We start from the raw sequence: 20,175 nt of genomic DNA, 5'->3' as shown, positions 1-20,175 counted from the left end.
GGTCTAGCACATCATCTTACTCAACAACAGTCTACTGAATCCGGGAGCTCAGTTCACTCAGTACCTCCCCATAGAAATTCTCGAGCGGGGGTCCAACCCCGAGATCTCCGCCGCAAGGCCGTGTAAGGCTGCAAGTGTAAGTGACCGAAAGGGACGTGAGTCTCTTGCCTTGCCGCAACTCAAACGGCCGGCCTCGTGGGTCACAATGTGTATGATATGCAGGTACCTGATGCCGACATGTATCACATGCTCTATTTTAGACTACCTCCTCTGGCACCTGGCCCGTTTCACCTGTCCGGTCCTGTCAAAAGGTAGACACCTGATCACGGTCACGGTCATGATGCCCTACCCCAGCTATCAGGTCTTGATTCAAGGGGAGTCACTCAGGTGAGGGGGGGTAGGAAGTAAGGGGTGTTCCAAACTTTGACAAGTTGTGAGATTAAATATTACTTAAACGGGACACGAAAACCTACAACTATATGCCTTTGACGAATTCTAAGTACGGTTATTTGGATTATCTGCAGTTACAGAAGCGGGCGTTGCGGTCACCTACTAAGTTCTTGCCGCATTGGCTTCACGACGGGAAGATATACCCATACGGCGTCAAATTTACCGCGTTTCGGGGACTGGGCTCGTGTGTGCATGCGGATATATATCGACGTTTCCAGAAGGAGTTCAGGCCAAATTAACTATCGCTAGTTGCTCGCTATAGTTTACGCCCTTGTGGTTATGCAAAATCAAAACAATAGGCTTTTCTTGCCTGGATCCCAGCAGTGCAGCGACACAGTCATGGTGGATCACTCGCCAATGTCGCGTCGGCTACTGTTGCTACCAAGATCCTCTCGAGTGGCATGGTAATTCATATTCTGCCTTAGGCGGTATTTTTCGCCTCTAGATAATGTGGTATCTCCGAAAACAGGCGGCCGCAGTAGGTACATCGGTCGCTATCGACGGTCTCGAATCCCTAACTTTTATTAATTTCTTTTTTAGACGCATGCGCAGCATAGTGCACCTGAGCAAACAACTGACATCTGCAAGTGTATATTTATGGCTCTCAAGGGGGTTTAGTTGGGTAGTATATAACAACTATCCGGTTACGAAGTTGAATATAAGCTTAAGGGCTAGCAAACCAAACGCAAGGGGGTAACTTTTTGCCAAGATATCAATTAGTAGGGGCGCTCGAAATTGCGGATTTCTACTTTTATAGAGTACACCACAGTAATATTACTATATAGTACTTTATATAGAAAATATCTATTATTACACCCCACCTACCGTCGGTGTGGTGACGGAATGCTGGTGCAGGGGGGTGGGACCAATGATAGAGATTTGGGCTTTTATATCTCAACTAGCCCTAACCCTGGTACCAGGGTACCTGGTTAGGCGAACTAAAAGGCATGATTGATATTTAGTCTTTCATTGGTTAATATCCAGAGCCAACACACTCACTCGGGCATTAGCTTAGCTCCGGGCGCCGTTTATCAGTCAAAGGTCAATGATAGAAGAACAGGCATGTCATTTGTGCGGGAGGATCCTGCTTGTCCCACCATGTTTGAGTGTTTTGATAAGCATAAACCGGTCCTGTTTCTATGTTACAAGTGCAGAATACAATGCGGACGAGATATGGAGTTTGAAGGCGCGCCAAGATGAATATTGAACGGTCAGATAGACAGGTATGTAGGGGAGCAGCGATTCTGCATATTCCATCGAGATCTCCATCGTGGCCATGGTAATATCGAGGAACATCTAGGTGTTGCTCAAACACGTCAGTACATACGTCGTAACGATGCAAGGTGAAATCATTATTTTGATGGAGAACATGAATACTAATCTTTATACCCTGGGCCTATTCACTAGCTGCTAGTGCCATGGGTTTATTTTTTTGATACGCTCCACAATCCCCACCTGTGCATTGATTGGCGCGAGATAAGACGAGACCAACCTGGACCCAGGTCTTTTCTTTTCTTTTCTCTTCTCGCCTCGTTTGTAGTATGCAGTAATTGTATCGCTGTGACTTGCACTATTGATGGTAATTGCTAGGGAAGAAGCCGCTTGTAATCTCTCTTCTTATCCTTACACTTGTTTTCTGGGATGATTTTTTTGAAGCAATAGAGAACCCAGAATATAAAGCGTACCGTATGAACTGATGATCAGAAACAAGAAGAGGGAGAGCTAGAGAAGGATTCCTATTTATAGGTATAATTTAGAGAACAAGGTTGCTCAAGACAAAAGTACAGATAGTTTAGAGCCACGTCTAGACATCATACTTATGAAACGTTAACAGCAATGTAGATACTGTCGTTCACGAGGTATTGGCGGATACCAGGTGACGGCGGACAGGGCAAAAAAGAGACAGCCAAGCCAACTTTTACCTACAATTCGCCAATGCCTAGTATCCACCAATACCCCGTGAACGACAGTACTGATCACATCTTATTGTTAATAACAATCACCGAAATGGCTTGCCATATATAAGAAATAGCACTGATGACACGCTACTCTACTAATATATGTCCTAGTATCCTCTATCTGGTCCAGCGCCAAGATGCAGCTACAATTCCCATACTCTGCCACTTCTCACAACTGTATGGAATTCTAGACCGCTGTATTCGCAATATTTCAATCCCTAAAGCCTCGAGACCCAGATAGATGTAACCCAATCCGATTAATTCAAGAACCTACATTGGTCTAAAAACTCTTGCTTCACTTCCACTATCGATATATCACCGCCCCCTGTCTCCGCTCCCAAACAACACCCCAGATCACCGCCCAATGCCCACGTGCTTGGCCCATTTAGCCCACCAACGACCCTAACAAACCAACCACGCCGCCGACACCCAGAAAAGAGACCCTCTATCAAACCACAAAGCCCAATCCCATCCCACCCGCTAGAGCAGAGAACAGCCACTAACGTCCAAAGCAATCTCAGACTAACATCTGTACCATCAACCTGCAAAAAGCTGAACTAATACTAATCTACTCCAATGGAGAACCCGCGAAGAGTAGCCTAATAACGAGACGCGCGTCTGTCCTAGCCCTGGCATGGAGATTAGAGATTAGATCTTCCCGCATCCCGTGTATTACTCGATGACATGTTAGGCCTATAATATGCTATCCAGGAGCTATCGACAAGCCACGGTAGTGCAGTCGGTTAGCATACCTCTTAAAAGTCAGCTTGTAGTGTACCCGCTGTGAGAGAGGATACTGGGGTTCAAATCCCCATCGAGGCGTCATTCAATTTTTTTTGGCTTCCCTCTTGTTGGAGGGGGGCTCTTGATGGCGGGTTAGGTTTTGGTATCAGGGGGCAATGTCAGTAGCCAACGGGTATCGATTTTTACCGACATCTCTCCACAAGCCATAACCATAACTTCACTTACGAGTTTCAAAGACAATATGGTATTTATTCATGTACTCTTGTACCTTATGCGTTCCTACAAATTCGATATGCTTGGCATTCACTAAACCAGACGAGTGATATACCATGATCGACACAACAACCTAACATCACCACTCCACACCACACCATCCCTTAAGCCCAATTCCCCACAACAATTCCACACTACCCACCTCCCTAAGTGGTCCTATAAGAAGTCTCATGCTGACCATTCTCATGATCGCACCCCGAGTTACACGAGCTCAGACTACCCGCACTACCCGAAAACAACCCACAACCACACGCCTCCGCACAATCCTCCGAGCTACAATCCCACAGCTCTTCCGTCAGCGGCTCCAGTAGCAGCATCATCCTCCAGCTCTGGCCACCACCACCGTTTGGCAAGAGCTTGGTGCGTATAAAGCCCAGTCGCTCGTAGATCTTAATGGCGTTGGTGTTGGTGGTTTTTGTGACTATCGAGATCTAATGCAGGCCGTCAGGAGAATTGCTGAGAGTTTAAAGTAGGGGGTGATATGTACCTCATCGGCATCAGCATCAATGAGGGACTCTACGGCCTGTGCTACGAGTCTTCTTCCTGGTCGGGTGTTTAGCTGCGGTGGGGGGTGCGGTTACGGCAGGGGGTGCTATGAGGGGGGGACGTACCGAGACCGCAGCTTCTGTAGTCTTTCCTTACGAGGAGGAGCATTATCCCGCCGCGGAGCATGTTATTGTGGTGTATCTGGACGGTCGATATCACAACCCCGACGATTGCTTCTCCGTCCATTGCCTATGTGCATCCTAGGAGTCAGCGCGCACACACAAACACCAAGAACACGGCGGATGTATCATATACCATAAAGCACAGCTGGGGCCAACTATGGAGGGTGCAGCGGTACAGCCACATGTTGGAGGGGAGCGTTGGGTCGGTTTTGATGACGAAGGCGCGGATTGCGTCGATCTTTGTGGGGTCTGCGGTGCTGTAGGGGACTAGTTGTACCATTTTGGCGGTTTTCAACTTGTGCGGATCAAGAAGATGTCTAGAAAGTAAGTAGTTGGACTGTGATGGATGTTTTTTTATAGTAATGGGTTGGAGCTTGGAGAACTGATCAAGGCTGTGGGAAAGGCTGAACAAGATCTGTCTTCACCGTGGACTACATATGTGGAAGACACGTTGGATGCTTAAGGTGAACAGGAATGACCTTTTTTTGGCTCACTTGGATCTGGATAGAAACATCTCTTGCTGTAGGAGAGTAGCCCAGAATATCCTAACAAAGGATTCGGAAGCAAAAGATTTGATAGTATGGTACAAATCTCCAATAAATGATTGCCATATCGTATAAATAGGACGCAAGCCTAGCTGCAGTCCTAAACTTATATACACCCCAGACCCCCTAGCTTAGGTCCTCCAACACCGTTAGAGCCAGTTGTTACACACAAGGAAGTCCACCAAGAGAGCAAAGCCCCGGTATGCGTACTATCGGGTTTTTGTGCGTCCCAATCATTTCCACTAACCTTGACTGCCGGCCCATACCTGCCCACCCCATCCAACCCGTTCTCTCTCGTGTATAAAGACTTCAACAAAACAACGAAAAAGCGGCCTCTATAAATCACAACCCATCCAGTATAGGGAGACTCCTCACTATTCGATCTTAAGCTCTTATTCAAGACCCCTAACCAACCCTAGCCTTATCCTGTGCCCGGCCTCAATACACCCACCCCCAAAAACATCTGCAGTGCTAAATACCATAGTTTCCCCCCTCCCTCCTATCAAAAAGCCCTCACCGTAGAATCAGGCTTCCCCCCCCCCCCCCCCCTCACCCTCCGCCTCCCTCTCACGCGCACCAAAAACTACTTTAAGATTACAATCACAACCCATCACTCGCCCACACCCACACCCACCTCGCCCGAGCCCGCGCAGAGCCATCCCCAGCCTAGAGTATCATCCAACGATCCTAGTACATCCTCCAACTCAGCAGCGGGCAACGTCCGGGTAGGTGGGTGCTGCGGGGGGGGGGGGGGCAGGGTTAGGTTACCGCTGCGTTCTCTGTGGGTTGGTGAAAGAACTCGATCAAGACAGCGTTCTCTTGGGTAGGTATGTAGGTACCTGAGTTTATCAATTTACAAGCCCTACATGCTACAGAAGCTACTAGACCCCCGTCCACATTTTTCTCCAGACCCGCTACCAACCCGCCCTAAAGCACCCAGACCGCAGCACAAACACACCACAAGACGCCCACACCAACAGACACAAACCCGAAGAGCCGCCTTGAGAGATGTCTTCCACCGTCTGTTCCAACATGTGCAACCAACATCAAATCAACCAGCACTAAAAAAAAAAAAAAAAAAAAAGGCAAATAATAACCCTCTCTAGGTACGTGGCCGAACAGCAAAAAAATAATCTAGAAAAACCAAGGTTAAAACCCAAATAATCTGAAAACCCCGAGGGTAGTAGAAAACCACAACTCGAAAACCGAGCACCTATCTGTCTTGCAGCCGAACGGAGCCTAATTATACACAAAACCATCTTTCTCCAGCATACCCCCACTCCCATACCAACAGTTTGTATATATAAAACCGTTTCTACAACAACAGGCAGCGGTCTCAAAAAGAAAAGAAGTGATTAATCGGATAGATATGACGGGTGGGTTAGGGTTACCGCACACCTACTTACCACCCCACGTGCACCACAGCTCTAGATAGATACATGTAGCTGGGGGGTAATGACTACACTGCACCTTTAATTTCCCGCTGCACCTATTCACTCCACAAATCATCTAGAAATCCGTCAAAAAAAAAACGAACAAAAACACAAGCACAACAGCCAAACCCTTTTAATTTTTAATTCCAACCCCCAAGCAGCTCTCTCTTCCTCCCTCCCATCTATCCTATCCTATCCACCCTATGTAGCACGTAGCAAGCGGTAGAAAAAACCCACCAACTAAAATTATTTTACAATTACCCCCCTCCCTCCCTCCGCGCGCCCCTCCCACAAAGCACACATCCATCCACCCTACCCCAGCAAGCCACTAGCCAGCGCCTCCAAGTCCTCCAAGGTCTCCGGCTCCTCGGCGGCCTCAATAACCCTGCCCTTCTTACCCTTCCTCCCCTTCCTCCCCTTCCTCCCCTCCTCCTCATCCTCCGGATCATCCTCAAACCACTTCCTCTGCCTCTTCTTCTCCCTCTCCTCCACCTCCTGCACCTCCTGCACCTCCTCCTCCTCCTCACTCCCACTCCCACTCCCACCCTCCCACCCCAACGGCGCCTCATACGGCACCAACCCCCCCTCCTCCCCGCCCCCCTCCCCACCCTCCACCCCCCTCGCCCCCCCCTCCTCCTCCTCCCTCCTCCTCCTCCTCTCCCTCCTCTCCCTCCTCTTCTCCTTCGCCACCCTCCGATCCTCCACATCCGCCACCTTCACCCTCTCCCCCTCCACCGCCACAAACCGTCTCCGCTGCTCCTCCGCGCTCCCGGCCTCACGGAACGTCTCGATCCCCTGCAGCTCATACAGCGGCCGCGCGTTGCCGTCATCGTCAAAGACCAGCCGCGTGCCGCGCGGCTTGAGCTTGGCCAGCTCCTTCTTGGAGGTCATCATTTTTTCGCGCCGCTTGGATTCGATGGTGAGGGTGGTTCCGGCGAGGTCTATTGTTTTGGGCTTGGTGGTGGAAGGGGTGGAGGAGGTGGAGGAGTCGCTGTCGCTGTCGCTGTCGTAGCCGGTGCGCTTGACGGTGAGGAAGTCGCCTTCGGAGTCGGAGGAGGCGCCGGCGGCGGTGGGGTCGTCGACGATGAGGTTCTTGTAGTGGTCTGCGAGGACGTTTTGGTTTTCTGCGGGCTGTCAGTTCCTGCGCGGTACAGCTTCTATCTATGCGGTATCAATGATTTCGGGGGGGGGGGGGGGTGCAGAACTCACGTCTCTCAACCATCCTATCATACTTCGTCCTCACCTCCTTCTTCTTCCTCTCCTTCACCCCCTCCACCACCACCACCTCCTCCTCCTCATCCTCATCCCCACTCACCTCCTTCTCCAGCGCCTTCAGCCCGCGCGGCGCATTCTTCAACTCCTTCACCCTCTCCGCATCCACACTCTTCAACCCCCTAATCCTCGGCGCCCCGGGCAGCCCCAAGGACGCCGCATACTCCTCCAGCGGCAGCTCCTCCAGCCTAAACACCTCCTTATCCTTCTGCACACTCACACTCCTACAATAGCTCACAAACGCCTTCTGCCCCAAATACTTAACCTCCGGATCCTTAAAACACAGCGCCTGCAACTGCGTCTGCACGCTCTGCCTCTTGGCCGCCTTCGCATTCACCCTCGCCACGGGCACCTTCTTCGCCACCAGCCTCGCCACAAACGCCCCCTCCTCGCTCGGCGCCAGAAACAGCACCGCGCGGCCCATCTTCTCGAACCGCGCCGTGCGGCCCACGCGGTGGATATACGTCTCCGCGTCCTCGGGCGCATCCACCTGCAGCACCCAATCGACCGCGGGAAAGTCGAGGCCGCGCGCCACCACATCCGTCGCAAACAAGCAGCCATTCTTGGCCGCCGCAAAGCGGGCCGTGACCTCCGCGCGCGCCGTCTGCTTCTGCTTCCCGTGCAGGTGCAGCAGCGGCAGGCCGATATGCAGCTGTCTGAACGTCTCGTACACGAAGCGGACCTGCTTGCACGAGGTCATAAAGACAATAATCTTCGCCTGCAGATGGTTCCGCAGAAACGCAAACAGCGTGTCGAGCTTCTCCTGCAGCGGCACCACCATATAGAACTGCTCCAGGCGCGCGGGGGTCGCCGCCTCGGCCGCCTCATGCACGGCCACATACTCGGCGTCCTTCAAGCCCAGCCTCGCCAGCTCGCCCACATTGCGCGTCTGCGTCGCCGAGAACAGGAGCGTCTGGCGGGTCCGCGGGAGGTTGGCGACAATGGCGTCGACCGTCGCGCGGAAGCCCATGTCGAGGATGCGGTCGGCCTCGTCGAGCACGAGCAGCTGCACGTTGTCCACGTTGAGGCCGAACGTCTGGTCGAGGTGCTGCAGCATGCGGCCGGGCGTGCACACGACGATGTTCATTTTGTGGAGGGCCTCGCGCTCCTCCTTGGCGCTCTTGCCGCCGATGACCAGGCCGGCGGAGAAGGTGTGGTGGCCGCCGACCTTGCGCAGTACCTCGAAGATCTGGGTTGCGAGCTCGCGCGTGGGCGAGATGATGAGCGCGCCGAGGCCGTCGAGGGTGGTCCATTTCTTGCGGTAGAGGATCTCGAGTACCTAGATATTCCACTCTGTAAGCATGCCATTGAATTGAGCGCGCGGGGTGAAAGAAAGAGTGAGAGCGGGAGAGAGAGAGAGAGAGAGAGAGAGGAGCAGACATACAGGAACAATAAACGCAAGCGTCTTCCCACTCCCCGTCTTTGCCGCCCCCAGCACATCCCGCCCCTTCAGCGCGAGCGGGATCGCCTTGCGCTGGATGTCCGTCAGCGTCTTGAAATGCGCCTTGTGCAGCCCCGCCGCCGTCTGCTTCGTCAATGGCAGTTCCGTGAACTCTGTCGCTTGCAAATCCTATCCTCCCCATTAGCCCCTCTTCTTCCTCTTCCTACTACTCCTACACTGGTGGGTGGTGGTGGGGAGGGGGGGGATATAAAACACACAAACTCCGAAACCCTCTTCTCCAGCTCTGCCAGCTCCTCCTCATCCCGCTTGCGCTTCAGGCCCTTTGCCTTTACGGCGGGCTTCTTAAATTTCGGCGCTCCCCTTTCCGGGACCCGTACTGACGGCATTTCTCGATTTTTCGAAATCCAAGTTTTCGCGGTTTCGAGTTTCGCGGTTTCTCGGTGTGTGAATATTTTTTTCTCCCAAGGTTTAGGTGTGACAGAACAGATAATTCCCCCCCCCCCCCTGTACCGAGAATCTGATAAGATAAACACAGCATGATTCCCCTACCCTCAACCGTGTGTGCTGACTGGGCTTGGCTTGGCCCAGCCAGCCAAGCCAAGAAGGAGTGGGGGTGAGGTTACCCTGCAGCCAGACAGCAGAGTGATTCGAGGTGCACCGCTGACCACCCACCCCGTATCAATGTGCCCTCTGCAGTGTACCCCCGAGTGCATGTAGTACAACCCTCAGGCTGCATCTCTCCGCAGCAGATCCGCCAGCTCACTAATCCAGTAATCCCCCCGAGTTTCTGCCGAGGCTCGTATCGCACCGCAGTAGTACTACTGTAGTGTCACTACAGCCTAGAGTACATGTAGGTTAGAAGAGTATCACCAGTAACCAGCCAGCCAGCCTTGTACCTAATATTATTACGCAAACAAAAAACGCCTACACGCCGTGCAGACGTCCCTGCCACTGGGCCACCAATCGGACTATTTCACCGAACCTTCCGCGTCCTATCATTGGCAGGGGGGGGAGGACTGCGAACTAGAGTACTGTACTTCTTAGCAACTATCATCATCTTACTGGTTGCGCGCCGAGAGGAAAAATAGTGACCAGTACGAAAAGAAGAAAAAGAGACAGAGACAGAGACAGAATCTGAATCATTGATGCCACGCTGAGTGGGCAGGGAGGAAGTTGTTTACCGCTACCCATCTACATGTATGTACTGCATAGTATTATGTACACAATGTAGGTATCACAAGGAGCAGCATGAGATTTTTTCGACAGAAATATCACTGGCACGGCTCATGCTCATGAATCATTTCCCCCCCAATTCCACTATTTCATCCAGTAGAAACTGTAGAATCCAGTTTAGAGCTAGCAGAAGCGGAGAGAATTTTTTTTTTTTTATTAAAAAAAAGGTTTCTATCCCTGAGGCCCTTCTTTTTCTGTCCCACTGTTCCAGACCAGGCCGGTCTTCGGCGCTAGAGTAGTAAAATACCCCGAGCAGATCTAGAGCAGAGTAGAGCAGACCGACTAGGTAGGTACATAGTCGACGTCGAAAATAGACGCCAACCCCCCCGCGGCAGACGCCATAGAGAGAGAAAGAAAAAAAGGAAAAAAAACCACCACGCCCCCAACACTTCCCCGCACCAGTTAGCTAGCCCTTCCACCGCCTCTCTGATCCTCAGGGCCAAACTACAGGCTGGCCGGTGATAAAGAAAGAGAGGGAAAAAAACCCACTTTCTCTCTCTCTCGATGCAGGGCAGACGGGTAAAGATCAGCGGGTAAGTACCAGTACCAGTACATACGTAAGCAACAAAAAAAGGTACGTAAAAGAAAGAAAAAAAGAAAAGAAAAAGTCCCAAGACTTTTTTAGGAGAGATCGTGGAATATATCCGGCGCCCATATATCAGATCGGTGATCATTCATCTGGCTGGTTGACATCAGTACTTTAGTCCAGGGGAGCGGGGTCGAAGCTCGCTTAAAGAAACGAATAGACTTGTAGAACCATAAAATAAAATAAATAAATAAATAAAATCCGGGGGGGTGTTTAGTAGAAAGAGAGATTTCGATTCCAAAATTTTGACACAACTCCCGGACGGACTTGGTGGATAACTGTATTTCCGGCCGGAGATGTACCGGGGCTTCAGCGGTGAGGAGAAAAAGAGGGTTAAAAATCATCCTCTGTGGTGAAAAGCTGTGGAACCGTTCCGGACACAAATTCTTCTGTGATACCCCCTAGAATATACCCGATATCATCTCCGTCACTATTAAAAATAAAAAAAAACAAGCTGCTGGTTAGTACAGGCTTTGATCCCATGTGGAACATAACACGAAAGCTAAAGTCAAGGTTAAACTCCCCCGCATTAATGATATTGGGAAACCAGAGTCAAAATTGGCCGTAGATAAGATTTTAAGCTTTCGTCTGTCTCGAAAAACATGAGTAAATCCTCTCCGCACCAGTCTTTTCTCTCTGAATATCTGTCTATTAGCATATATCAAAGGTTTAGAGAAAATCTTTCGTTAAACCGTAGCACATCTTATCCATGTATTAGTTAAAATCACAGGATATCTCACCCGGATCTCGACTAAAATCGTTGCGTCCGTCAAAGTGTCGGTCAAAGATAGGTTTGAATATCAGAAATCACCCGAGGAAAAACTGAAATCCGTTAAAAGGATATCAGAAGGGGGTTTTGGCGCAGTGGAGTAAATCTCTTCGGAGAACACGCAAGGCAAAAACAAGGCTTCAGCTCCACGTAGGTTCTTCGATGTCAGAGGAAAGCCCATGAAGAATTTTAAAGTTCGCACCTCCGGTGCAGTGTTGCTCAAGCTCAGGTAGAAGCCCCCTCAGTGAACAAAGGTATAAAAAAAAAACCGAAGAACAGCCGTGTCGATGGCAAGAGAAAGTAGTGAGCTCATCAGTGAGCACCCAAATGCAACGAATAGGCAGTAAATGAAGCCTCACACCCCTATATCGACCATAGGAAGAGGAGAAAGGCCAGGAATCAGGCTGCGATTCCGACAGAATCTCCGGCCCAAAAATAAGGCGAGAATGATGATGGTGAGTCCGAGAGAAAGAGAAAAGATCATAGGTAACTATAGATCGCCCTCGATCGTAATATCCACTGCCTAAACATATCCCTTCTCCAATCCATAGACCAATCATACTCCCCACGTGGCCCTCAGAGGGGGACTGCCGAGTGAGCATCCATGATCTGTCTCGCTGCACAACCGACCGGGCAACCTGCATAATCAAGCGCCCGACGATAACGTATAGGGTTACAATCTTGGCCCTAGCACTAGGTTCTTGGCAATGTGCAAGGGAATCGTCGATTCCCTTGCTGATCGCTTACAACGTCCTAAAAACGAATAGCCTGGATCGTCAATCCCAAGATAAGCAATGAGATTTAAAGCGGCGGATAAATTGCATCAGCAGTGCCAAGAACCCAGAATATCTGTCTCATAAGATCTGTTGAACCGATGGATGGATGGATGGATGGTTGTCGGTAGTTGGCATAAAATCCAACAAGGAGCAGCATATCATGTAGCTGAAGGATTCTCAACCGATCGATTGGGTACATAATCTTTAGCAACGGATACGGAGTTTTGTCTCGTTTTTTCCAGATTACTCTGCAGTCATAGTTAGGAATATCCATATCGATAGCATCGAGAAACGGGGCAGAGAAGGCGTACCGCAAGGTGCCCCTTAATAAGCAGGGAATACCTCATCAACCTTATTTCCTGGGCATAGAAGATATTTCAGGTACTTTCCCATACAGCGGGATATGCAACCAATCGTTGAGGCATCTTTGATAGATTGAGGATGTTCCAGTTGGTATCTCAGGTCTCTTGGGATCGTTGACGATAACAATTTGATAGACGGGGGGCCTTGTAAGCACCGAGGACTTTTGAAATCCGTCCAGAATTGTGAAAGCTCTGAAGTAACTGCCGGTTCCCATTGTCATCCTAGGTATGCTATCGGTATTTCCTGAAAATATACTCCGATAATGAACGGTGAAAGGGGTGAGGTTGATAGGAAACCCTCCAGGCAAGGAGGGGTAAGAATGCGGGGGAGAGAAAACCTGATAGTATTAGGGTTAGCCGTGTATACTCAGTTTCATATGGTTCATGTAATAGTTACCATTAAGATTCAAGTAAACCTAAACATCAGAATAACAAAACAATATTCAGCATGCATGATAGGTCGGGTCTCGGAACCGTGCCTTCAAGCCTCAATATCAAAAACACGACCGCAAAAACCAATTCTGAACCTCAATACTGTAGGGGGGTCTGATAAAGTAGAGCTAATGGACTCCGCTACTTCTATCGACTTGCTTTTGTTTCTTTCCTTTGAACTAGTGTTTCCAAGTGTTTTTGCTGTGGTTTCCCGTCTCGTAGCGTATATAGTTTGAAGCAGTAGGCAACAACAGATTTACGAGATTATTGATCATGAGATCATGCTGCTGACCGGCGGCCAACCTTACAAACTAGATTCGTCGAGACAGTTCAAAAATTGTGTTAGGCATACACACGGTTGACTGATATCTCGTTGTTTTTGCCTTTTTCGAAGGATGAGATATGACCGGGAACGGTACCCAGGTTTTCATCGTCATTATCAGTAGGGCGAGCATGTAATTACCAATCAAAAGTTGTTTCTCTTGATGAGTCTGAGAGTGTACTCGGTTCCCCACATTAATTGGCCTATAGCCAGGTACGCACTTGCATCCAAGCAAGATATGCGAGGTCTCGAGAGAAAATGAAAAAACAAAACAAAACGAAAGTTTCTTTTGTCTCGAATAAGCCCCTTTGGTGGGTCAGTTACCCATTAGAAGAAAAAACGAACGTGCAGAAGCGGACTCCACTCACTCGTGCTTTAACGACATTAACGTTTGTGTGTCTTGGTCCGCGGTGCGCGGAGACGAACTTCAAGGAAAGATTCACAGATTCTGCTCACATGACCAATATCGCGGAGTACGAGCGTGTGTGAGCGCCGGAAAGCAGTATCAAACGAGGTACCTTTGGCCGACTGTTTATGGCCCCCCTATCCTCTTGTGGGAAATGATGCTCAGGTACCCGCCGGTGTCCGCGCCTCCCTCGCCATAAAACCAAGACCGAGCTTGTCTAAAGATTTGACCCGCTCTCGAAGGGGAAAGAAGAAAAGAAGAAAATCGTTGAGAAAATTTTAGCGAAGAGAGAAATAAACCAATTTTTTTCTTTCACCTGCATGATACGGTGGAGAATTTTGTTTTGTATGAGGTCTGAGCAGATTATGTTTGCACGACCATTGGAATTGACAACCCCCACTGCACTAGGAGTAACTACATCTGTAGGTACAGTGACTACCCGTTACCGTACTCAGCCGCGGCTCGTAAATTTTCAAATTTTTTTTTTTTTGCTTGTCTGCGTGTGTTTCTGTGGAAGAGGAAGTGGAGGAGTAGGAGGAGGAGTCCATGCACGTACCATTAATAGCCTCAATTACTACATATCGCCCTCCGAGAACGTGCTCCGCTTACGACTTCCATACCGCTGTCTCGGTCAATTCGGTAGTCGGTTAGTTCCAACGACAAGCTTTGATCTCACAAACGACCCATGCACACGTATCGTGAGATCTGTCCAAACCTGAACCCCCTCCAAAAGATTGAGGCTGCAACATTCCACAACCATGAAAAGTGGCATGTCAAACGCAAAGTCCGAGTATATCTGTCTGAGATGCATTGCCGTTCGGCTTCGGATACGAAAATCTCCCTTATTCTGCCTTTTTTGCCTTACACTTACATCCTATCCTCGGCGATTGTTCGGCCGGCCCAGCGGCTGGAGAGCATAGAGAAGGTACAGGAGGAAAATATAGATGTCAATGATCGATTTTCAGACAAAGCTCTACAGGGCTCAGTCAGAGAGACAGGCCTGTGACGTCACCGCGGGGGGGGCGATCATGCAACGTGGACCACTTCAGATCACCAATCCTCACCCTCAGCAGCTGGCTGATATCAATATCACCACTACTTTCGAAAAAAACCATTTCGTTTATCAAATTCTTTCGGTGTCAGTGTGCAGTCTTAATCATGACGCAGGACACATTAAACTAAAAGGGCAGTTCTTTTTGGTATCAGGGGAGGCGTCCAAACTAAAACCCGAACGTTGCTTTTTCCTGTACTTCCAGATTTGTATCTTTTAGAAGATGGAAATGGTAAACGAAGAACGGGCTCCCCGCCCCCGCCCCGCAACCACAACCACCCCCGGCCACTTCCGCACCAGGTCAGCTCGAGCAGGCTCTCCGCCATGGTGGTAACTTTTGAGTGTGCGTCAAATCAGAACCCGTAGAATCGACACCAATTCTGCACCAATTTAACCGGCGCTGGTCAACAATTGCCAGACGAGACACCAAGCTTTGTGAGCGGGGGATTGCTGGTTGGTGTGTTACATCATTATCCGAAGTAGAATACATGCTTAGAGGGTGCATTTGTGGAAGACGCATCTTGGGGTAAACGTGCAGGTTGGGTACGTTCTCGCTGCTGCTCGCTACACACACACACAACTGCCGCCGACGCCGCAAAAGGGTTCTAAATGTAGATTTATTCCAAACAGAGCCAACCCTCCCGTCAATGGGTTGTGGTGGTGAGCAGTAGTGCACGGGGAAGTGGAACTCTGTAAATTATCCGTTGGTGGTAACCGTGATGGAGGAGCAAACTGTCGATTCCAACATCAAGGCCAGATAAAGTGTGCCCGCACGTAAGATGCTGTGCACGTAACGCTCTGCATACGAGGCGAGATACCAGAGATAGGCTCGTTGCAACGTCCGTCATGGGAGAGGTTAGAGAAGGCCCGAAATTATCATTCGGCGGGCACATGGTGCGTAGTGGTTAACGCCGGCCCCAGCTTCTTTTCTGCTGCACCGAGGAAGTGGCCAAAGATCTAAGTGGCCTCGTGAGCATACCTGGGGAGACGATTACATGTGCTGTACGTCGTATTGATAGTCCCATAGTACGTAGCGTGTACGCATTGATCATCAACACCTGCTCCAGCTCTCTCTACCAAGGTCTTAGAACACCTAGAAGGTAAAAGAAGCAGGAAGTATCAACTGAGCAGGGTCCATTTCACATGATAGATTTCCAGTCTAGGGATGGAGAAGGACCCTGGAAGAAGGGGGGCGGGGATTGAGGTGAGGTTCGGTAGATTAGAAATATGTCAAGTATCTAGCAAGGGACGTACATGGGTAGATCCTATAAAGGTACATGAACTCATGTAAGATGTAGGTACATGTATCTTTAGTTACTTTGGAGATATACCGGGGTAGGGTTGAACACTTCTGTGGCCAGTGGGGAAGAGGGAAAGGGTTCCATGAGGCTACTTTAGTTCGAATCTTGGTGTAATGTTTTAGTTTACCTTGGCTCGGATCTATCAAGATCTAAGTCCGGAGGACGGAGAGGCTAGAGAGGAAGACCTGGTAGAAGCCTGCAGGCTAACAACAGGCAGGTATCAACAACAGTGTGCTAAAGCTGCCCTGAAGCCATGAAAGCTCAGCTTTACTAGTAGAGGAGTTACAACGGAACATGTGTGGACTTTCTTTTTTGTATTCTACTCGCCCACGTGCTCTTCGGCCGGCTGGTACACAAGTAACTTTCCCGCTGAACTGGAACAGAAAAAAAAGGATAACCCCATGTCAATTGAAACTCACACAGCGTCATCCGTCCCCCCCCCCTCCCTCCCCGCCTCTAACGTTATTTCCCCCACTCGCTTTGCAATCCAGAGTGGTAAGAATCCCCCCAACCACCATCGTAAAACAGCAAAAACAAATCAAAAGGGAATCCCAAAAGGTAAATCCCAATGGCTGTCTCCTGCACCTTCGTGGGTGAGGGAAGCTCGTGGATTCGTCCAAATTACAGCCCCCCCTCCAAATTCGAAGCTTATTGCCCAATTGGCCCCTCCATCGCTGCTTAGACTCCTCTTTTCCTTGGACTGGGGGTCCTTTCTCTGGCCAGGACTACGGCGCGTCTGCATTGCATGGCATCTGCATGATGCAGTAAACAGGGTTTAAGGGAAGATATTTGGAAAAAAATAATACATCTGAGATCTAGGGTGCAGAGGCCATCTGCGGTGGCCTGCCTGGCATGTTTCGTAAAACTTTAGGTTTGGGGGCAAACAGGCGTCTTGGGTCCTTATCGCCGCGCTAGTGCTCTAGCAGCAACCCACACGTACGTCTGATCTGGCCCGCACTGCCTCTGACTCTCCCCCACAATCGTCATCCCCACCAGTCTATCGTGGTCATGGTCCTGGTCTTGGGGCCTTGGGACAGTAGGAGGGGGGAGGAGGATATAAGGTCACCCTCTCACCCCCTTCAACCGTCCTCATCAGCACAGCAGTCAACTCATACAGACAAGCCAAAGCATCCTCTTCCTCGAGCAACACTCACACTTGAAAACTCACTTTCATTCTTTGCGCCAGCAATCCCACTACAAAAAACATTCTTGCCTCCAGCAATCCTCATACCAAAAACCACTACCAAAATGTCCTCAGTCCAGAAGACCGTTTCTCCTGCCATCCGCAAGCCCACCACCTTCTTGTGCCTTGCGCCAGTCCACTCTGCCAGCTTCCCCAAGCAGCAGCCTCAGTCTCCCAAGATGTCTCCAATCACCTCCACTGCCATGGAGACCGCTGTTGAGTCCCCAGTTGGCTCTCCTCTCCTCCTTCCTCAGACATCTTCCCACCGCAGGAGCTCCACCTCATCCATCGGCAGTGCCACTGAGAAGCGACGATTCCTCAAGTTGGGACCCGTTTTCTGGGGTGGCGCCATCGGCGAGAACGACTACGCCATTGAGGACTAAGCGACTCGACCCCCCTCTCAATCATTGAGGTTGAAGTTCCCTTCGGTTTCGATAATTGTTTTGGCCCTTTACTTTTATAAATATTTTTATATTCTCATGCCATCTTTTATTTCTCTTGTGTTGATGGTTGAGAATGGAAACGGAGTTTCTGATGCAGGTACTATTGCGGCAGGATAAAGGAGTTTGGTTTTTTTTTGTCAGCTCGGACGAGTCGCTTCTTTCTTTTGTTTATTTTGTTTCTTTTTCCAAATTTTATTTTTTATCAAATTTCCTATTATCAAATTATCAAAGTTAACAAAAAATCTGTTGGACGTTTGGGGTGGGAAGGGGATTGGTTGGGGTGGAAGATGGATTTTCCTTACTTTGATGAAGGTCGTACGTCGTCGGGTGTGAAGGGTCTCGGCTTGTCGGTCTTCGGAAGACGTTTTTTTGTTAGGGATGTTGGACTTGAGGCTCTGGTTTTTATCAGACTGGAATCTTTTTTAGGACAAGAAATTTAACAATCAATTGGCTCTTCCAATATCGCTGGCTCGCAACTGCACTCCTGATTGGGTGATTCCGTGTTACTTTTGAACATTTGAAGCAACCGCCCATTGAGTAGGGCGCTTGGCGGTCACTCGTTTGGCTGCTCGAAAAGGGGCGCACCGTGCCGCCAGTGGAGGTTGGGTGTTTCATTTTACTGGAAAAGGGAAGGTGATCCCGCAATGGAGAACCCAATATGGGCGAAAATACGACCAGTTGGACAAGGCCCCGAGAAGAAAATGAGAAGGAGAGGGTTTGTATTTGAGTACCGGTACCCCAGATGAATGAATGATGAATATTAGAAAGGAGGGATGGAGGGAGCGAGGGGGGAGGGGTGGTGGTTGTGGGAAGGAGAGCACGCGATAGCTTGTTGGAGGGGAAGTATGTGCACAAGTTGCGAAAGGATTGGTAAATAATTGAGCAATTGGGGGGTTCGTGTTTAAATGGTTGTTCCATGTTCATCTGAGCAAAATGTCAAAACTAAAAAGCGAGACCTAAATTCGGGGGGACAGGCAAATGGGATGACGAGAAAGAGAGTATTGGCATTTGGGGGGGATGATGAAAATCCATGTTAGGTATCATGTAGTGTTTACTAGGGTTGTTGTTGAAAGGACCAGTAACGAGGGTATCTTGCCGCCGGGACATGCTCGCCAGAGGGATGGCTGGTCGGGAGCGGGATCATGGCGTTCGACTTCATTTCCCACATCCCCAGAGCGAGGCTCCGTCCAAGGTTCTCGTGAAGGGCGCCAGTACCAACATGGGAAAATTCACACTCGCTTCTGCTCCGTCTGGGGTTGTGTTATAACTTTTTTATTGCATGTCCAGGAACGCTCTCTTGGCTGTCTTTCGTTTTCCCTTATTTTTTCATCTCCATGCCCAAAACGGTCTTGTTTTTCTTCTTTCTATCAGATTGAGAGTAGGCCATGTAAGTAGGCAGTTTCCTAGTTTTGTTATTGTTGGGTTCATGGTGGTCAAAGTAAGCCGTTTCTGGTTTCTAGTCCTAGGAGGTAGGTAGGAGGTCAAGCTGTATGTATCGTAATATCGCAATAGCGCAATATCGTATTACAGAGAGTCAGAACCACCACGACGAACAGACAAGAGCGCTTCACTGTGCGGGAAGGGAAGGGAAGAAGTCTTGCTTGGACTGTGCGTGTTCCCATCTATCCCTATCCACCGGCGCCATAGCAACATCGATTGTAGTTGTTGTCCACAAGCTGCTGTCTATATCACAAAATATTTCCTTCCTTACATGTACCTCCCACTACCTCTCTCCACTAACTTTACTTTGCTGTACCTCATCCTACATACCTCCACCTCACGCTCCTTAGTACAGTAGTAGTTTGCCCCTCCCCCCCCCCCCCCCTTTCTTCTCCCTAAGGCGCTTCCTAGCTGTAAAATAGTCGGTTGTTGTTGCGGGTTCTTTTTTCTCTTTCAATTTCTGTTTTTCTGTTTCTTTTTTATCTCGGCCTACATGCAACTTCTGCATGCTATTTACATACATACACCTACATACGGATACACGTACAATTGAAATCCTTTTCTCATTAATTTCCCCCCCCCCCCCAAATAACCTCTGTTGCTGCTGCCTAATCTGTCTCTGCGTCTACTCTTTCCATCGGAAATTGTAGGATAACGGTTATCCTGCTGCCATCACTCAGGTAACAGCCAGCTTGTTGGGTTATCGTTGTAGCTATAACTCTACCTTCTGTTCTATATCGCCCTTTCTCTTTCTCGCTTATAATTTTCCCTTTTCATCCATTTTTTTTTTAAAATTGAATACCGGCCTGGAACCTCTCTTTTACACCCTTTGGCCCCCCCCAGCCCTGCTGTTTTAGCCGTGCCCCATTCGTTGGCGCTGTCACCTAATCAGAAAACACACCCAATACCCATCGACGCTCATTAAACTTCTCTCACTCTCTAATTCATCGTCAGGTCGTTCCATTTCCTGACCATCACCGCGACCATCACAACGCATCCACCCACCACTTCTACCTTCTCACACCCCCCCCCCATCACCAACTCCTCCTCCCGCCCTCCCCCCCCTCCTTCTTCCCTTCCTTTCTCCGTTCTGTTCCCATCAAGACTGAGCTCCATTCCCCTCGAC

General features: G+C 49.6%; 3 protein-coding genes across 3 annotated transcripts; 1 reads left to right on the top strand and 2 right to left on the bottom strand.

Moving 5' to 3' along the window:
• Positions 1-3,571: 3,571 nt before the first annotated feature.
• Positions 3,572-4,373, bottom strand: LAJ45_05014 (uncharacterized protein; the record flags this gene model as incomplete). Its single annotated transcript, XM_046114588.1, has 4 exons — positions 3,572-3,856; positions 3,913-3,968; positions 4,037-4,160; positions 4,227-4,373. The coding sequence occupies 4 exons, from the start codon at positions 4,371-4,373 to the stop codon at positions 3,572-3,574; spliced, it is 612 nt and encodes a 203-aa protein (XP_045972137.1).
• Positions 4,374-6,383: 2,010 nt separating this feature from the next.
• LAJ45_05013 (uncharacterized protein) lies at positions 6,384-9,131 on the bottom strand (the record flags this gene model as incomplete). Its single annotated transcript, XM_046114587.1, has 4 exons — positions 6,384-7,195; positions 7,281-8,622; positions 8,728-8,913; positions 9,003-9,131. 4 exons carry the CDS (start codon positions 9,129-9,131, stop codon positions 6,384-6,386), a joined length of 2,469 nt encoding a protein of 822 aa, XP_045972136.1.
• Positions 9,132-17,231: 8,100 nt separating this feature from the next.
• Positions 17,232-17,549, top strand: LAJ45_05012 (uncharacterized protein; the record flags this gene model as incomplete). The annotated part of the gene is made up of 1 exon (XM_046114586.1): positions 17,232-17,549. The coding sequence occupies one exon, from the start codon at positions 17,232-17,234 to the stop codon at positions 17,547-17,549; it is 318 nt and encodes a 105-aa protein (XP_045972135.1).
• Positions 17,550-20,175: the final 2,626 nt, after the last annotated feature.

This window comes from Morchella importuna (genome assembly GCF_003444635.1).
Source record: "Morchella importuna strain M04M26 chromosome Unknown Morimp01GS013, whole genome shotgun sequence".
NCBI classification, from domain to species: Eukaryota; Fungi; Ascomycota; class Pezizomycetes; order Pezizales; family Morchellaceae; genus Morchella; species Morchella importuna.
Note: the sequence above shows the minus strand (reverse complement) of the source record. Positions and strands in the feature narration are given on the sequence as shown.